Below are 19,627 nucleotides of genomic sequence, written 5' to 3'. Positions count from 1 at the left end.
CTTGCCTTTGGAAACCTAACTGCACCCCACCCAAAGACACACACCGTACCCCAAAGGTATCTCACAATTACATGGGCCCTGTCACTCAGCCAGACTCACTGAGACAACCAATCAGTTGTTATCACCACAAGCAGAGAGCCAATCAGGTGTTTGCTAGACACAGCAGAGATATTCCTATTGTAGCAATACATCCAAAGGAGCTAATTCGGTGAAGCCAGGAAGTAGAGATGAGGAAGTAGCAAGGTACAGAGTGACAAGCCGTTAACCAACCAAACACAGGCTTGTTAGTGATGACTGTGACGTCTTATTCATAGAGAGGTGAGGTACAGAGGAGAGAGAAGGGTAACAGAGTACCACCATTCTGCTTGCCTGTCAACCAACCTCTCTCACATAGTGACAGGAGAAAAGGACAAGCACACAAACATAAGAGAGAGACCAAGGGCCAAAGCTAGGCAGAGAGAAATAGAGAAAGACAAAAGAGAATAGAGTGCCCTTCACACCTTACCTCATACAAGCATACACACTTAAAAAAATATTCTGTGGGCTCCTTGAAGCAAATTTTCCCAGAACAATCCCACACTCTCCACCGACACCCACCAACTTTCAGCTAACACCCCACACACTCTCCGGCCTCAAGATGATGTGCGAGGTGATGCCCACCATCTCTGAGGATGGGCGTGGCGGGAGTGGGGGAGGGCCTTCCTCTCCGGGAGGGAGTGGCGGGGGAATGGGAGGCGGTATGGGGGGTGGGTACGGGGGCAGAGGGGAGCCCCGGGGCGGAGGTGACGAGGGGGGCAGCACCGGGAATCTGGAATCTCTGATGGTGAACATGCTGACGGAGAGGGAAAGGCTGCTGGACAGCCTAAGGGAGACCCAGGACAGTCTGGGGACAGCCCAGCTTCGACTCCGAGACCTGGGCCATGAGAAGGACTCCCTCTCAAGACAGCTGTCTATCGCCCTACCACAGGTACACACGGGGAGGGGGTGTGTGTCTGTGTGTGTGCACATTCGTGCGTCCGTGTTTGCGCCTGCACTTGCTGCATATGTGGCTGCCTGTGTGTGTGTTTCTGTGTGCTGTATGTGTGTTTACATACTAAGTGTGAGATCTGGACAAAGAATCTATAGAGACCTTCCTGTTGCCTCGCTGCACACACATTGTGAGTGTGAAAAAGAGAGAGTGAGTGTATACTGTGCATTCGGAAAGTATTCAGACCCCTTGACTTTTTTCACATTATGTTACTTTACAGCCTTATTCTAAAATTGTCATGTTCTGACCTGTATTTCCTTTGTTTTGTATTTATTTAGTATGGTCAGGGCGTGAGTTGGGTGGGCAGTCTATGTTTGTTTTTCTATGTTTTGGGGGATTTCTCTGTTTCGGCCTAGTATGGTTCTCAATCAGAGGCAGGTGTCATTAGTTGTCTCTGATTGAGAACCATACTTAGGTAGCCTGGGTTTCACTGTGTGTTGGTGGGTGATTGTTCCTGTCTCTGTGTTTGCACCAGATAGGGCTGTTTAGGTTTTCCACGTTTATTGTTTTGTAGTGTTCGTGTTTATCTTTTTGTTATTAAACATGAATCAAAGAAACCGCGCTGCATTTTGGTCCGCCTCTACTTCACCTAAAGAGAACCGTTACAGAATCACCCACCACAACAGGTGGCGTGGTAACGGGCAACAGCAACAGCAGCGAAAAGAGGAATGGACATGGGAGGACGTTTTGGACAGCAGGAGTATGGACTATACTACTTGGGAGGAGATAGACAGGTGGGCGGTCGACCCAGGGAGAGTGCCGGAGCCCGCCTGGGATTCTATGGAGCAGTGCGAGGAAGGTTATCGGAGGATGGAGTTGGAGAGACAAGCACGGCGGCGCGGTAGGAAGCCCGAGAGTCAGCCCCCAAAATGTATTGGGCGGGGGGCTCACAGGGAGTATGGCGAGGCCAGGTAGGAGACCTACGCCAACTTCCTGTGCTTACCGGGGGGCTAGAGAGACCGGGCAGGCACCGTGCTATGCTGTGGAGCGCACGGTGTCCCCAGTGCGGGTGCATAGCCCGGTGCGGTACATTCCAGCTCCGCGTATCGGCCGGGCTAGAGTGAGCGTTGAGCCAAGTGCCATGAAGCCGGCTCTACGCAGCTGGTCTCCAGTGCGTCTCCTTGGACCGGCTTACATGGCACCAGCCTTGCGCATGGTGTCCCCGGTTCGCCTGCATAGCCCAGTGCGGGCTATTCCACCTCGCCGCACTGGCAGGGCGACCGGGAGCATTCAACCAGGTAAGGTTGGGCAGGCTCGGTGCTCAAGAGCTCCAGTGCGCCTGCACGGTCCGGTCTATCCAGTACCACCTCCACACCCCAGCCCTCCGGTAGCAGCTCCCCGCACCAGGCTTCCTGTGCGTGTTCTCGGCCCAGTACCACCAGTGCCAGCACCACGCATCAGGCCTACAGTGCGCCTCGCCTGTCCAGCGCTGCCAGAGCCTTCCTCCTCTCCAGCGCTGCCGGAGTCTCCCGCCTATCTAGCGCTGCCAGAGCCTTCCTCCTCTACAGCGCTGCCGGAGTCTCCCACCTGTTCAGCGCAGTCAGAGCCTTCCTCCTCTACAGCGCTGCCGGAGTCTCCCGCCTATTTAGCGCTGCCAGAGCCTTCCGCCTCTACAGCGCTGCCGGAGTCTCCAGTCTGCAAGGAGCTGCCAGTCTGCAAGGAGCTGCCAGTCTGCAAGGAGCTGCCAGTCTGCAAGGAGCTGCCAGAGCTGCCAGTCTGCAGGATGCCGCCAGAGCTGCCAGTCTGCAAGGAGCCGCCAGAGCTGCCAGTCTGCAAGGAGCCGCCAGAGCTGCCAGTCAGCATGGAGCAGCCAGAGCTGCCAGTCAGCATGGAGCAGCCAGAGCTGCCAGTCAGCATGGAGCAGCCAGAGCCGCCAGTCAGCATGGAGCAGCCAGAGTCGCCAGTCAGCATGGAGCAGCCAGAGCAGCCAGTCAGCATGGAGCAGCCAGAGCAGCCAGTCAGCATGGAGCAGCCAGAGCAGCCAGTCAGCATGGAGCAGCCAGAGCTGCCAGTCAGCATGGAGCAGCCAGAGCTGCCAGTCAGCCAGGATCTTCCAGATCCGCCAGTCAGCCAGGATCCCCTATTCAGCCAGGATCCGCCGTTCAGCCAGGATCTGCCAGTCAGCCAGGATCTGCCAGTCAGCCAGGATCTGCCAGAACTGCCAGCCAGCCAGGATCTGCCAGAGCCCCTCTGTCCCGAGCAGCTGCCCCTCTGTCCCGAGCAGCTGCCCCTCTGTCCCGAGCAGCTGCCCCTCTGTCCCGAGCTGCCCCTCTGTCCCGGGCAGCCACACCTCTCCCGAGCTGCACCTCTGTCCCGAGCTGCCCCTCTGTCCCGAGCAGCTGCACCTCTGTCCCGAGCAGCTGCACCTCTGTCCCGAGCAGCTGCACCTCTGTCCCGAGCAGCCGCCCCTCTGTCCCGAGCTGCCGCCCCTCTGTCCCGAGCTGCTGCCCCTCTGTCCATTGAGAAGGGTCGCCGTGGTTAGGAGGCCACGGAAGCAGACAATAAAGCGGACTAAGACTATGGTGAAGTGGGGGCCACGTCCAGCACCAGAGCCGCCACCGCGGACAGACGCCCACCCAGACCCTCCCCTATAGGTTAAGGTTTTGCGGCCGGAGTCCGCACCTTTGGGGGGGGTGGGGGTACTGTCACGTTCTGACCTGTATTTCCTTTGTTTTGTATTTATTTAGTATGGTCAGGGCTTGAGTTGGGTGGGCAGTCTATGTTTGTTTTTCTATGTTTTGGGGGATTTCTATGTTTCGGCCTAGTATGGTTCTCAATCAGAGGCAGGTGTCATTAGTTGTCTCTGATTGAGAACCATACTTAGGTAGCCTGGGTTTCACTGTGTGTTGGTGGGTGATTGTTCCTGTCTCTGTGTTTGCACCAGATAGGGCTGTTTTTGGTTTTCCACGGTTATTGTTTTGTAATGTTCGTGTTTATCTTTTTGTTATTAAACATGAATCAAAGAAACCACGCTGCATTTTGGTCCGCCTCTACTTCACCTAAAGAGAACCGTTACAAAAATTGATTAAATTAAATATTTCCCTCATCAATCTACACACAATATCCCATAATGACAAAGTGAAAACAGGTTTTTAGAATAAAAAAATAAACTGAGATACCTTATTTACATAAGTATTCAGACCCTTTGCTATGAGACTCCATCCTGTTTGTTTGGGCTCAGGTACATCCTGTTTCCATTGATCATCCTTGAGGTGATACATTTAATTAAGTGGACATGATTTGGAATGGCACACACCTGTCTATATAAGTCCCACAGTTGACAGTGGCCTCCATCATTATTAAATGGAAGAAGTTTGGAACCATCAAGACTCTTCCTAGAGCTGGCCGCCCGGCCAAACTGAGCAATAAGGGCCTCAAGAATCCGATGGTCACTCTGACAGAGCTCAAGAGTTCCTCTGTGGAGAAGGGAGAACCTTCCAGAAGGACAACCATCTCTGCAGCACCGCCAATCAGACCTTTATGGTAGATTGGAGAGACGGAAGCCACTTCTCAGTAAAAGGCACATGACAGCCCGCTTGGAGTTTGCCAAAAGGCACCTAAAGGACTCTCAGACCACGAGAAACAAGATTCTCTGGTCTGATGAAACCAAGATTGAACTCTTTGGCCTGAATGACAAGTGTCACGTCTGGAGGAAACCTGGCACCATCCCTACGGTAAAGCATGGTGGTTGCAGCATCATGCTGTGGGGATGTTTTTCAGTGACATGGACTGGGAGACTAGTCAGGATTGAGGGAAAGATGAACAGAGCAAAGTACAGAAAACCTCAGGACCTCAGACTGGGGCGAAGGTTCACCTTCCAACAGGACAATGACCCTAAGCACACAGCCAAGACTACGCAGGAGTGGCTTCGGGACAACTCTCTGAATGTCCTTGAGTGGCCCAGCCAGAGTCCGGACCTGAACCTAATCAAACATCTCTGTAGAGACCTGAAAATAGCTGTGCAGCGACGCTTCCCATCCAACCTGACAGAACTTGAGAGGATCTGCAGAGAAGAATGGGAGAAACTCCACCAAATACAGGTGTGCCAAGCTTGTAGTGTCATACCCAAGAAGACTCGAGGCTGTAATCGCTGCCAAAGGTGCTTCAACAAAGTACTGAGTAAAGGGTCTGAATACTTAAGTAAATGTTATATTTCAGTTTTTTATGCTCAGACTTTAACATGGTTCTGGTTTTATGTTGCTTCTCTTATCCATACTGAGCTATCCTGCTATCTACTGGACTCACCAATGAGCTGTTCAGTTTTTTACGGAGTTGTTCCATCTGTACTTAGCTGTTCCGTCTGTTCTTGTTGGTATGTGGTTGTTCCTGCTCCTACGGACCATTTCTGGTGCATACTGAGCAGGGCTGTGGCTGAATCATGACTTAGACTTCATGACAGACAGTTACATATTATTGGCGGTTCCATTCGATTGAGTAAAGACCTCTATAATACCCAGGCCAATATTAGCCCACATCCTTATGCCCGTAGAGTAATCATTCTAGTGTGACTGACGCCACTGAACATGCGAAAAGGACTCCATCTTGGATTTCAGACAGGCAATCTCCCTGGATGCCTAAGATGAGTGATGCGGTTTATTTTGTTAGAACCCATATGTTCTCTGAACTATTGAAAGCAATAACAGATGTGATAGGACAATGTGTTTTTACTGAGAATGACTGGACATTAAAGGGCCATATTACCTCACTGAGAGGGAGATCAATATGGTGCACACATCTACGGACACACACATACACACATACACACATGATGCGAGCAGCACAGAGCGCTGTGATAGATTCAACACCAGCGCTAGCAGCACAGAGTGCTGTGATAGATTTGACACTAAAGCTAGCAGCACAGAGTGCTGTGATAGATTCAACACCAGCGCTAGCAGCACAGAGTGCTGTGATAGATTCAACACTAGAGCTAGCAGCACAGAGTGCTGTGATAGATTTGACACTAAAGCTAGCAGCACAGAGTGCTGTGATAGATTCAACACCAGCGCTAGCAGCACAGAGTGCTGTGATAGATTCAACACCAGCGCTAGCAGCACAGAGTGCTGTGATAGATTCAACACTAGGGCTAGCAGGACAGAGCGCTGTGATAGATTCAACACTAGCAGCACAGAGCGCTGTAATAGATTCAACACTAGGGCTAGCAGCACAGATCGCTGTGATAGATTCAACACTAGAGCTAGCAGCACAGAGCGCTGTGATAGATTCAACACTAGGGCTAGCAGCACAGAGCGCTGTGATAGATTCAACACCAGCGCTAGCAGCACAGAGTGCTGTGATAGATTTGACACTAAAGCTAGCAGCACAGAGTGCTGTGATAGATTCAACACCAGCGCTAGCAGCACAGAGTGCTGTGATAGATTCAACACTAGAGCTAGCAGCACAGAGTGCTGTGATAGATTTGACACTAAAGCTAGCAGCACAGAGTGCTGTGATAGATTCAACACCAGCGCTAGCAGCACAGAGTGCTGTGATAGATTCAACACCAGCGCTAGCAGCACAGAGTGCTGTGATAGATTCAACACTAGGGCTAGCAGGACAGAGCGCTGTGATAGATTTGACACTAAAGCTAGCAGCACAGAGCGCTGTGATAGATTCGACACTAGGGCTAGCAGCACAGAGCGCTGTGATAGATTCAACACTAGCAGCACAGAGCGCTGTAATAGATTCAACACTAGGGCTAGCAGCACAGAGCGCTGTGATAGATTCAACACTATTGCTAGCAGCACAAAGCGCTGTGATAGATTCAACGCTAGCGCTAGCAGCACAGAGCACTGTGAATGATTCAACACTAGAGCTAGCAGCACAGAGCGCTGTGATAGATTCAACACTAGAGCTAGCAGCACAGAGTGCTGTGATAGATTCAACACTAGAGCTAGCAGCACAGAGGACAGAGCGCTGTGATAGATTTGACACTAAAGCTAGCAGCACAGAGCGCTGTGATAGATTCGACACTAGGGCTAGCAGCACAGAGCGCTGTGATAGATTCAACACTAGCAGCACAGAGCGCTGTAATAGATTCAACACTAGGGCTAGCAGCACAGAGCGCTGTGATAGATTCAACACTAGCAGCACAGAGCACTGTGATAGATTCAACACTAGGGCTAGCAGCACAGAGCGCTGTAATAGATTCAACACTATTGCTAGCAGCACAAAGCGCTGTGATAGATTCAACGCTAGCGCTAGCAGCACAGAGCACTGTGAATGATTCAACACTAGAGCTAGCAGCACAGAGCGCTGTGATAGATTCAACACTAGAGCTAGCAGCACAGAGTGCTGTGATAGATTCAACACTAGAGCTAGCAGCACAGAGTGCTGTGATAGATTCAACACTAGCGCTAGCAGCACAGAGTGCTGTGATAGATTCAACACTAGAGCTAGCAGCACAGAGTGCTGTGATAGATTCAACACTAGAGCTAGCAGCACAGAGCGCTGTGATAGATTCAACACTAGGGCTAGCAGCACAGAGCGCTGTAATAGATTCAACACTATTGCTAGCAGCACAAAGCGCTGTGATAGATTCAACGCTAGCGCTAGCAGCACAGAGCACTGTGAATGATTCAACACTTGAGCTAGCAGCACAGAGCGCTGTGATAGATTCAACACTAGAGCTAGCAGCACAGAGCGCTGTAATAGATTCAACACTAGGGCTAGCAGCACAGAGCGCTGTGATAGATTCAACACTAGAGCTAGCAGCACAGAGTGCTGTGATAGATTCAACACTAGAGCTAGCAGCACAGAGTGCTGTGATAGATTCAACACTAGAGCTAGCAGCACAGAGCGCTGTGATAGATTCAACACTAGGGCTAGCAGCACAGAGCGCTGTGATAGATTCAACACTAGAGCTAGCAGCACAGAGTGCTGTGATAGATTCAACACTAGAGCTAGCAGCACAGAGTGCTGTGATAGATTCAACACTAGGGCTAGCAGCACAGAGCGCTGTGATAGATTCAACACTAGCAGCACAGAGCACTGTGATAGATTCAACACTAGGGCTAGCAGCACAGAGCGCTGTAATAGATTCAACACTATTGCTAGCAGCACAAAGCGCTGTGATAGATTCAACGCTAGCGCTAGCAGCACAGAGCACTGTGAATGATTCAACACTAGAGCTAGCAGCACAGAGCGCTGTGATAGATTCAACACTAGAGCTAGCAGCACAGAGTGCTGTGATAGATTCAACACTAGAGCTAGCAGCACAGAGTGCTGTGATAGATTCAACACTAGCGCTAGCAGCACAGAGTGCTGTGATAGATTCAACACTAGAGCTAGCAGCACAGAGTGCTGTGATAGATTCAACACTAGAGCTAGCAGCACAGAGCGCTGTGATAGATTCAACACTAGGGCTAGCAGCACAGAGCGCTGTAATAGATTCAACACTATTGCTAGCAGCACAAAGCGCTGTGATAGATTCAACGCTAGCGCTAGCAGCACAGAGCACTGTGAATGATTCAACACTAGAGCTAGCAGCACAGAGCGCTGTGATAGATTCAACACTAGAGCTAGCAGCACAGAGCGCTGTAATAGATTCAACACTAGGGCTAGCAGCACAGAGCGCTGTGATAGATTCAACACTAGAGCTAGCAGCACAGAGTGCTGTGATAGATTCAACACTAGAGCTAGCAGCACAGAGTGCTGTGATAGATTCAACACTAGAGCTAGCAGCACAGAGCGCTGTGATAGATTCAACACTAGGGCTAGCAGCACAGAGCGCTGTGATAGATTCAACACTAGAGCTAGCAGCACAGAGTGCTGTGATAGATTCAACACTAGAGCTAGCAGCACAGAGTGCTGTGATAGATTCAACACTAGAGCTAGCAGCACAGAGCGCTGTGATAGATTCAACACTAGAGCTAGCAGCACAGAGTGCTGTGATAGATTCAACACTAGGGCTAGCAGCACAGAGCGCTGTGATAGATTCAACACTAGAGCTAGCAGCACAGAGTGCTGTGATAGATTCAACACTAGAGCTAGCAGCACAGAGCGCTGTGATAGATTCAACACCAGCGCTAGCAGCACAGAGTGCTGTGACAGATTCAACACTAGAGCTAGCAGCACAGAGCGCTGTGATAGATTCAACACTAGAGCTAGCAGCACAGAGTGCTGTGATAGATTTAACACTAGAGCTAGCAGCACAGAGTGCTGTGATAGATTCAACACTAGCGCTAGCAGCACAGAGCGCTGTAATAGATTCAACACTAGGGCTAGCAGCACAGAGCGCTGTGATAGATTCAACACTAGAGCTAGCAGCACAGAGTGCTGTGATAGATTCAACACTAGAGCTAGCAGCACAGAGTGCTGTGATAGATTCAACACTAGAGCTAGCAGCACAGAGCGCTGTGATAGATTCAACACTAGGGCTAGCAGCACAGAGCGCTGTGATAGATTCAACACTAGAGCTAGCAGCACAGAGTGCTGTGATAGATTCAACACTAGAGCTAGCAGCACAGAGTGCTGTGATAGATTCAACACTAGAGCTAGCAGCACAGAGCGCTGTGATAGATTCAACACTAGAGCTAGCAGCACAGAGCGCTGTGATAGATTCAACACTAGAGCTAGCAGCACAGAGCGCTGTGATAGATTCAACACTAGGGCTAGCAGGACAGAGTGCTGTGATAGATTCAACACTAGAGCTAGCAGCACAGAGCGCTGTGATAGATTCAACACTAGGGCTAGCAGGACAGAGTGCTGTGATAGATTCAACACTAGGGCTAGCAGCACAGAGCGCTGTGATAGATTCAACACTAGAGCTAGCAGCACAGAGTGCTGTGATAGATTCAACACTAGAGCTAGCAGCACAGAGCGCTGTGATAGATTCAACACCAGCGCTAGCAGCACAGAGTGCTGTGATAGATTTAACACTAGAGCTAGCAGCACAGAGCGCTGTGATAGATTCAACACCAGCAGGGTTCATTGAGTGCGTCTGCTCAGTGTGCCGCCACTGCTGAGAAAGGGAGAGCGGGAGAGTGGAGAGAGACAGATTGATAGAGAGAGAGGGCTGCAGAGTGAGAATACGAGCATGGTACAGAGAGAGAACTGGTGGTGTGAAACACACACACAGACTAATGAATCAGGCCAATTTGCATATTGCTGCATACTAATGATGGAGCTTCTGGCATCTATTCTTAGGTGTTCTGTGTTATCACATGGAGAGATAGAGATGGATGAAGGATTGTGAGGATGAGAGCGGAGTAGGCCGAGTGAGAGGATGAGAGGGAGAGATGGAGGCTCGGTACAGTCGGGAGACACCTTGAGGTAGTTTATGATCACATTGTGTCTTGGACTGTGTAGGGGGAGTGAGACAAGGATAGTAGAAAGAGAGAACTCTAGAGAGAGAAAGCAAGTAATTGTGGGATATTGGTGCCAAAAGCTGTCTTTTCAGCTAGAGTCAATCCCAGAAATCCAAATTCCTATGTGTCTGCTGTGTACCATCTGTACATCACCCCTTACTTTCCCCCTGTCTTCTTTTTCCCTGTCTTCTTTTTCCCTTTTCCCCCTGTCTTCTTTTTCCATTTTCCCCTGTCTTCTTTTTCCTTTTTCCCCTGTCTTCTTTTTCCCTTTTTCCCCTGTCTTCTTTTTCTCGTTTTCCCCTGTCTTTTTTTTCTCTTTTCCCCCTGTCTTCTTTTCCCTTTCCCGTCTTCTTTTTCCCCTGTCTTCTTTTTCCCTTTTCCCCCTGTCTTCTTTTTCCATTTTCCCCTGTCTTCTTTTTCTCGTTTTCCCCTGTCTTTTTTTTCTCTTTTCCCCCTGTCTTCTTTTCCCTTTCCCGTCTTCTTTTTCCCCTGTCTTCTTTTTCCCTTTTCCCCCTGTCTTCTTTTTCCATTTTCCCCTGTCTTCTTTTTCCTTTTTTCCCCTGTCTTCTTTTTCCCTTTTTCCCCTGTCTTCTTTTTCTCTTTTTCCCCTGTCTTCTTTTCCATTTCCCCCTGTCTTCTTTTCCCTTTTTCCCCTGTCTTATTTTTCATTTTTCCCCTGTCTTATTTTCCCTTTTCCCCTGTCTTATTTTTCCTTTTCCCCTGTCTTATTTTTCCTTTTTCCCCTGTCTTATTTTTCCTTTTTTTCCCCTGTCTTATTTTTCCTTTTTTCCCCTGTCTTATTTTTCCTTTTTCCCCTGTCTTATTTTTCCTTTTTCCCCTGTCTTATTTTTCGTTTTTCCCCTGTCTTATTTTTCCTTTTTCCCCTGTCTTATTTTCCCTTTTTCCCGTCTTCTTTTTCCTTTTTCCCCTGTCTTCTTTTTCTCGTTTTCCCCTGTCTTCTTTTTCCTTTTCCCCTGTCTTCTTTTTCCCTTTTCCCCTGTCTTCTTTTTCCTTTTTCCCCTGTCTTCTTTTTCCATTTCCTTCTGTCTTCTTTTTCCCTTTCCCCGCTGTCTTCTTTTTCTTTTTCCCCTGTCTTCTTTTTCCCTTTTCCCCCTGTCTTCTTTTTCCATTTTCCCCTGTCTTCTTTTTCCTTTTTTCCCCTGTCTTCTTTTTCCCTTTTTCCCCTGTCTTCTTTTTCTCTTTTTCCCCTGTCTTCTTTTCCATTTCCCCCTGTCTTCTTTTCCCTTTTTCCCCTGTCTTATTTTTCATTTTTCCCCTGTCTTATTTTCCCTTTTTCCCCTGTCTTATTTTTCCTTTTCCCCTGTCTTCTTTTTCCTTTTTCCCCTGTTTTATTTTTCCTTTTTTTCCCCTGTCTTATTTTTCCTTTTTTCCCCTGTCTTATTTTTCCTTTTTCCCCTGTCTTATTTTTCCTTTTTCCCCTGTCTTATTTTTCCTTTTTCCCTTGTCTTATTTTTCCTTTTTCCCCTGTCTTCTTTTTCCTTTTTCCCCTGTCTTCTTTTTCCTTTTCCCCTGTCGTCTTTTTCTTTTTCCCCTGTCTTCTTTTTCCTTTTTCCCCTGTCTTATTTTTCCTTTTCCCCTGTCTTCTTTTTCCTTTTTCCCCTGTCTTATTTTTCCTTTTTTCCCCTGTCTTAGTTTTCCTTTTTTCCCCTGTCTTATTTTTCCTTTTTTTCCCCTGTCTGCTTTTCCTTTTTCCCCTGTCTTCTTTTTGCTTTTTTCCCCTGTCTTATTTTTCCTTTTTTCCCCTGTCTTATTTTTCCTTTTTCCCCTGTCTTATTTTTCCTTTTTTCCCCTGTCTTATTTTTCCTTTTTCCCCTGTCTTATTTTTCCTTTTTCCCCTGTCTTCTTTTTCCTTTTTCTCCTGTCTTATTTTTCCTTTTCCCCCTGTCTTCTTTTTCCTTTTCCCCTGTCTTCTTTTTCTCTTTTCTCCTCTATCAGTAGTTACCACTGATGTGCACACTGACAGCCCAGTCCCTAATCTTCCTACCAGTCCACTGAACACAATAATCAACAGTGTTATGTTATAATGCTTCAGGGCATGTAGAATTACACCATATACTGGAAGAGCTGGACTGAGCACCAATGCCTCCCAGTGGCTTGTGGAAACGCCCATGATTCAGTCTTCACATGCTCCAGGACACGGGCGGTTGCATGCCTTTCCTTACTGTGACACTGATAGTGAATGTGTGTCACGGCTTGGTCACGCACGGGTAAAGTCCATCTGAGCCAAGATGGCCGTCAGGACAGAGGATGGTACAGTGCCATATGTGGCCATATGTCAGCCTAGCCTAGACAACGTGGCTGGCCCCGCCATGGCCATGAAGGTGTTCACTGGAGTGTTATGAGCAACCCAGGTCAGGAACATAGACATTATCTGCTCCCAGATATACGTAGTTGGAAACTCAACGTCATACTATAGACACACTGGTGTCACACATACACACACAGTGGAGGCTGTTGGGAGGAGCTATAGGAGGATGGGCTCATTGTAATGGCTGGATTGGAAGGCTTGGAATGGGGTCAAACGTGGTTTCCATATCTTTGTGTGTGATCCCCTTCTATTCATCCCATTTTAGACATTACAATGAGCTCGTCCTCCTATAGCTCCTCCCACCAGCCTCCACTGTGTGTGTATGTCACACCAGTGTGTCACAGGTCTGTAATTTAAATGTTAATTTTTTTCTTGTTGAAATGTTTTTGTGCTTAATTGTGTCTTGTTGAACTGTTTGTAATTGTGCTGCATGTATGTGTGCTAATGTACTGTATATGATTATGGCTACATACAGTGTATTGTGAGTAACGTCGCCCCCTTGTGTCTCTGCAGGAGTTTGCAGTGCTGACCAAAGAGCTGAATGTCTGCCGGGAGCAGCTGTTGGAGAGAGAGGAGGAGATAGCAGAACTCAAGGCAGAGAGGAACAACACACGGGTTAGTCTGTTTCTCTCTGTGTGTGTGTGTGTGTGTGTGTGTGTGTGTGTGTGTGTGTGTGTGTGTGTGTGTGTGTGTGTGTGTGTGTGTGTGTGTGTCCGTGCGTGCGTGTTGAATTGTGGGCTTAAGTGTACGTCTTTGTGTCTATTGATGTGTGCATGTCTATTCATTCACGCATATGTTTACGCTGGAGTAGGTCTGTATACCTATATGTTATACAGTTCAGTTTGTATTTATTATGGATCTCCATTAGCTGCTGCCAAATTTTAAAAACATTACAATACATTCACAGATTTCACAACACACTGTGTGCCCTCAGCCCCCTACTCCACCACTACCACATTTACAGTACTAAATCCATGTGTATGTATAGTGCCTATGTGTTTATGTGTGTGTGTGTGTGTGTGTGTGTGTGTAAGTGTCTGTGCCAATGTTTGTTGCTTCACAGTCCCCGCTGTTCCATAATGTGTTTTTTTAATCTGTTTTTTAAATCTAATTTTACTGCTTGCGTCAGTTACTTCATGTGGAATAGAGTTCCATGTAGTCATGGCTCTATGTAGTACTGTGTGCCTCCCATAGTCTGTTCTGGACTTGGGGACTGTGAAGCGACCTATTGTGGCATGTCTTGTGGGGTATGCATGGGTGTCCAAGCTGTGTGCCAGTAATTTAGACAGACAGCTCGGTGCAACCAATATGTCAATACCTCTCATAAATAAAAGTAGTGATGAAGTCAATCTCTCCTCCACTTTCAGCCAGGAGAGATTGACATGCATATTATTCATAGTAGCTTTCTGTGTACATCCAAGGGCCAGCCGTGCTGCCCTGTTCTGAGCCAATTGCAATTTTCCTAACTCCTTTTTTGTGGCAGCTGACCACACGACTGAACAGTAGTCAAGGTGCGACAAAACTAGGGCCTGTAGGACCTGCCTTGTTGATAGTGTTGTTAAGAAGGTAGAAGCTAGGGCCTGTAGGACCTGCCTTGTTGATAGTGTTGTTAAGAAAGTAGAAACTAGGGCCTGTAGGACCTGCCTTGTTGATATTGTTGTTAAGAAGGTAGAAACTAGGGCCTGTAGGACCTGCCTTGTTGATAGTGTTGTTAAGAAGGTAGAAACTAGGCCCTGTAGGTCCTGCCTTGTTGATAGTGTTGTTAAGAAGGTAGAACCTAGGGCCTGTAGGACCTGCCTTGTTGATAGTGTTGTTAAGAAGGTAGAAACTAGGGCCTGTAGGTCCTGCCTTGTTGATAGTGTTGTTAAGAAGGTAGAAACTAGGGCCTGTAGGTCCTGCCTTGTTGATAGTGTTGTTAAGAAGGTAGAAGCTAGGGCCTGTTGAACCTGCCTTGTTGATAGTGTTGTTAAGAAGGTAGAAACTAGGGCCTGTAGGTCCTGCCTTGTTGATAGTGTTGTTAAGAAGGTAGAAGCTAGGGCCTGTAGGACCTGCCTTGTTGATAGTGTTGTTAAGAAGGTAGAAACTAGGGCCTGGAGGACCTGCCTTGTTGATAGTGTTGTTAAGAAGGTAGAAGCTAGGGCCTGTAGAACCTGCCTTGTTGATAGTGTTGTTAAGAAGGTAGAAACTAGGGCCTGTAGGTCCTGCCTTGTTGATAGTGTTGTTAAGAAGGTAGAAGCTAGGGCCTGTAGGACCTGCCTTGTTGATAGTGTTGTTAAGAAGGTATAAACTAGGGCCTGTAGAACCTGCCTTGTTGATAGTGTTGTTAAGAAGGTAGAAGCTAGGGCCTGTATGTCTTGCCTTGTTGATAGTGTTGTTAAGAAGGTATAAACTAGGGCCTGTAGGTCCTGCCTTGTTGATAGTGTTGTTAAGAAGGTAGAAGCTAGGGCCTGTAGGTCCTGCCTTGTTGATAGTGTTGTTAAGAAGGTAGAAACTAGGGCCTGTAGGTCCTGCCTTGTTGATAGTGTTGTTAAGAAGGTAGAAACTAGGGCCTGTAGGACCTGCCTTGTTGATAGTGTTGTTAAGAAGGTAGAAACTAGGGCCTGTAGGTCTTGCCTTGTTGATAGTGTTGTTAAGAAGGTAGAAACTAGGGCCTGTAGGTCCTGCCTTGTTGATAGTGTTGTTAAGAAGTTAGCAACTAGGGCCTGTAGGTCCTGCCTTGTTGATAGTGTTGTTAAGAAGGTAGAAGCTAGGGCCTGTAGAACCTGCCTTGTTGATAGTGTTGTTAAGAAGGTAGAAACTAGGGCCTGTAGGTCCTGCCTTGTTGATAGTGTTGTTAAGAAGGTAGAAACTAGGGCCTGTAGGACCTGCCTTGTTGATAGTGTTGTTAAGAAGGTAGAAGCTAGGGCCTGTAGAACCTGCCTTGTTGATAGTGTTGTTAAGAAGGTAGAAACTAGGGCCTGTAGGTCCTGCCTTGTTGATAGTGTTGTTAAGAAGGTAGAAGCTAGGGCCTGTAGGACCTGCCTTGTTGATAGTGTTGTTAAGAAGGTATAAACTAGGGCCTGTAGAACCTGCCTTGTTGATAGTGTTGTTAAGAAGGTAGAAGCTAGGGCATGTATGTCTTGCCTTGTTGATAGTGTTGTTAAGAAGGTATAAACTAGGGCCTGTAGGTCCTGCCTTGTTGATAGTGTTGTTAAGAAGGTAGAAGCTAGGGCCTGTAGGTCCTGCCTTGTTGATAGTGTTGTTAAGAAGGTAGAAACTAGGGCCTGTAGGTCCTGCCCTGTTGATAATGTTGTTAAGAAGGTAGAAACTAGGGCCTGTAGGACCTGCCTTGTTGATAGTGTTGTTAAGAAGGTAGAAACTAGGGCCTGTAGGTCTTGCCTTGTTGATAGTGTTGTTAAGAAGGTAGAAACTAGGGCCTGTAGGTCCTGCCTTGTTGATAGTGTTGTTAAGAAGGTAGAAACTAGGGCCTGTAGGTCCTGCCTTGTTGATAGTGTTGTTAAGAAGGTAGAAGCTAGGGCCTGTAGAACCTGCCTTGTTGATAGTGTTGTTAAGAAGGTAGAAACTAGGGCCTGTAGGTCCTGCCTTGTTGATAGTGTTGTTAAGAAGGTAGAAGCTAGGGCCTGTAGGACCTGCCTTGTTGATATTGTTGTTAAGAAGGTAGAAACTAGGGCCTGTAGGACCTGCCTTGTTGATAGTGTTGTTAAGAAGGTAGAAACTAGGGCCTGTAGGTCCTGCCTTGTTGATAGTGTTGTTAAGAAGGTAGAAACTAGGGCCTGTAGGACCTGCCTTGTTGATAGTGTTGTTAAGAAGGTAGAAACTAGGGCCTGTAGGTCCTGCCTTGTTGATAGTGTTGTTAAGAAGGTAGAAACTAGGGCCTGTAGGTCCTGCCTTGTTGATAGTGTTGTTAAGAAGGTAGAAGCTAGGGCCTGTTGAACCTGCCTTGTTGATAGTGTTGTTAAGAAGGTAGAAACTAGGGCCTGTAGGTCCTGCCTTGTTGATAGTGTTGTTAAGAAGGTAGAAGCTAGGGCCTGTAGGACCTGCCTTGTTGATAGTGTTGTTAAGAAGGTAGAAACTAGGACCTGTAGGACCTGCCTTGTTGATAGTGTTGTTAAGAAGGTAGAAGCTAGGGCCTGTAGAACCTGCCTTGTTGATAGTGTTGTTAAGAAGGTAGAAACTAGGGCCTGTAGGTCCTGCATTGTTGATAGTGTTGTTAAGAAGGTAGAAGCTAGGGCCTGTAGGACCTGCCTTGTTGATAGTGTTGTTAAGAAGGTATAAACTAGGGCCTGTAGAACCTGCCTTGTTGATAGTGTTGTTAAGAAGGTAGAAGCTAGGGCCTGTATGTCTTGCCTTGTTGATAGTGTTGTTAAGAAGGTATAAACTAGGGCCTGTAGGTCCTGCCTTGTTGATAGTGTTGTTAAGAAGGTAGAAGCTAGGGCCTGTAGGTCCTGCCTTGTTGATAGTGTTGTTAAGAAGGTAGAAACTAGGGCCTGTAGGTCCTGCCTTGTTGATAGTGTTGTTAAGAAGGTAGAAACTAGGGCCTGTAGGACCTGCCTTGTTGATAGTGTTGTTAAGAAGGTAGAAACTAGGGCCTGTAGGTCTTGCCTTGTTGATAGTGTTGTTAAGAAGGTAGAAACTAGGGCCTGTAGGTCCTGCCTTGTTGATAGTGTTGTTAAGAAGGTAGAAACTAGGGCCTGTAGGTCCTGCCTTGTTGATAGTGTTGTTAAGAAGGTAGAAGCTAGGGCCTGTAGAACCTGCCTTGTTGATAGTGTTGTTAAGAAGGTAGAAACTAGGGCCTGTAGGACCTGCCTTGTTGATAGTGTTGTTAAGAAGGTAGAAACTAGGGCCTGTATGTCCTGCCTTGTTGATAGTGTTGTTAAGAAGGTAGAAACTAGGGCCTGTAGGTCCTGCCTTGTTGATAGTGTTGTTAAGAAGGTAGAAACTAGGGCCTGTAGGTCCTGCCTTGTTGATAGTGTTGTTAAGAAGGTAGAAGCTAGGGCCTGTAGGACCTGCCTTGTTGATAGTGTTGTTAAGAAGGTAGAAACTAGGGCCTGTAGGACCTGCCTTGTTGATAGTGTTGTTAAGAAGGTAGAAGCTAGGGCCTGTAGAACCTGCCTTGTTGATAGTGTTGTTAAGAAGGTAGAAACTAGGGCCTGTAGGTCCTGCCTTGTTGATAGTGTTGTTAAGAAGGTAGAAGCTAGGGCCTGTAGAACCTGCCTTGTTGATAGTGTTGTTAAGAAGGTAGAAACTAGGGCCTGTAGGTCCTGCCTTGTTGATAGTGTTGTTAAGAAGGTAGAAACTAGGGCCTGTAGGTCCTGCCTTGTTGATAGTGTTGTTAAGAAGGTAGAAGCTAGGGCCTGTAGGTCCTGCCTTGTTGATAGTGTTGTTAAGAAGGTAGAAGCTAGGGCCTGTAGGACCTGCCTTGTTGATAGTGTTGTTAAGAAGGTATAAACTAGGGCCTGTAGAACCTGCCTTGTTGATAGTGTTGTTAAGAAGGTAGAAGCTAGGGCCTGTATGTCTTGCCTTGTTGATAGTGTTGTTAAGAAGGTATAAACTAGGGCCTGTAGGTCCTGCCTTGTTGATAGTGTTGTTAAGAAGGTAGAAGCTAGGGCCTGTAGGTCCTGCCTTGTTGATAGTGTCGTTAAGAAGGTAGAAACTAGGGCCTGTAGGTCCTGCCTTGTTGATAGTCTTGTTAAGAAGGTAGAAACTAGGGCCTGTAGGACCTGCCTTGTTGATAGTGTTGTTAAGAAGGTAGAAACTAGGACCTGTAGGTCTTGCCTTGTTGATAGTGTTGTTAAGAAGGTAGAAACTAGGGCCTGTAGGTCCTGCCTTGTTGATAGTGTTGTTAAGAAGGTAGAAGCTAGGGCCTGTAGGACCTGCCTTGTTGATAGTGTTGTTAAGAAGGTAGCAACTAGGGCCTGTAGGTCCTGCCTTGTTGATAGTGTTGTTAAGAAGGTAGAAGCTAGGGCCTGTAGAACCTGCCTTGTTGATAGTGTTGTTAAGAAGGTAGAAACTAGGGCCTGTAGGTCCTGCCTTGTTGATAGTGTTGTTAAGAAGGTAGAAGCTAGGGCCTGTAGGACCTGCCTTGTTGATAGTGTTGTTAAGAAGGTATAAACTAGGGCCTGTAGAACCTGCCTTGTTGATAGTGTTGTTAAGAAGGTAGAAGCTAGGGCCTGTATGTCTTGCCTTGTTGATAGTGTTGTTAAGAAGGTAGAAACTAGGACCTGTAGGTCTTGCCTTGTTGATAGTGTTGTTAAGAAGGTAGAAACTAGGGCCTGTAGGTCCTGCCTTGTTGATAGTGTTGTTAAGAAGGTAGAAGCTAGGGCCTGTAGGACCTGCCTTGTTGATAGTGTTGTTAAGAAGGTAGCAACTAGGGCCTGTAGGTCCTGCCTTGTTGATAGTGTTGTTAAGAAGGTAGAAGCTAGGGCCTGTAGAACCTGCCTTGTTGATAGTGTTGTTAAGAAGGTAGAAACTAGGGCCTGTAGGTCCTGCCTTGTTGATAGTGTTGTTAAGAAGGTAGAAGCTAGGGCCTGTAGGACCTGCCTTGTTGATAGTGTTGTTAAGAAGGTATAAACTAGGGCCTGTAGAACCTGCCTTGTTGATAGTGTTGTTAAGAAGGTAGAAGCTAGGGCCTGTATGTCTTGCCTTGTTGATAGTGTTGTTAAGAAGGTATAAACTAGGGCCTGTAGGTCCTGCCTTGTTGATAGTGTTGTTAAGAAAGTAGAAGCTAGGGCCTGTAGGTCCTGCCTTGTTGATAGTGTTGTTAAGAAGGTAGAAACTAGGGCCTGTAGGTCCTGCCTTGTTGATAGTGTTGTTAAGAAGGTAGAAACTAGGGCCTGTAGGACCTGCCTTGTTGATAGTGTTGTTAAGAAGGTAGAAACTAGGGCCTGTAGGTCTTGCCTTGTTGATAGTGTTGTTAAGAAGGTAGAAACTAGGGCCTGTAGGTCCTGCCTTGTTGATAGTGTTGTT

At 47.3% G+C, this 19,627-nt stretch overlaps 1 protein-coding gene across 1 annotated transcript in view; it reads left to right on the top strand.

Moving 5' to 3' along the window:
* The first annotated feature begins 637 nt into the window (after positions 1 to 637).
* LOC139422309 (liprin-alpha-3-like) overlaps positions 638 to 19,627 on the top strand; it is a 43,699-nt gene continuing 24,709 nt past the window's right edge. The window contains exons 1-2 of the mRNA XM_071173504.1: positions 638 to 967; positions 13,175 to 13,276. Of these exons, the coding sequence (XP_071029605.1) occupies positions 638 to 967; positions 13,175 to 13,276 (432 nt within the window). The remainder of the gene's footprint in view (positions 968 to 13,174; positions 13,277 to 19,627) is intronic.

Source organism: Oncorhynchus clarkii, chromosome 12, assembly GCF_045791955.1.
Source record: "Oncorhynchus clarkii lewisi isolate Uvic-CL-2024 chromosome 12, UVic_Ocla_1.0, whole genome shotgun sequence".
Taxonomy (NCBI): domain Eukaryota; kingdom Metazoa; phylum Chordata; class Actinopteri; order Salmoniformes; family Salmonidae; genus Oncorhynchus; species Oncorhynchus clarkii.
The sequence above is the reverse complement of the archived record's forward strand: the minus strand, read 5'-3'. Positions and strand labels throughout refer to the sequence as shown.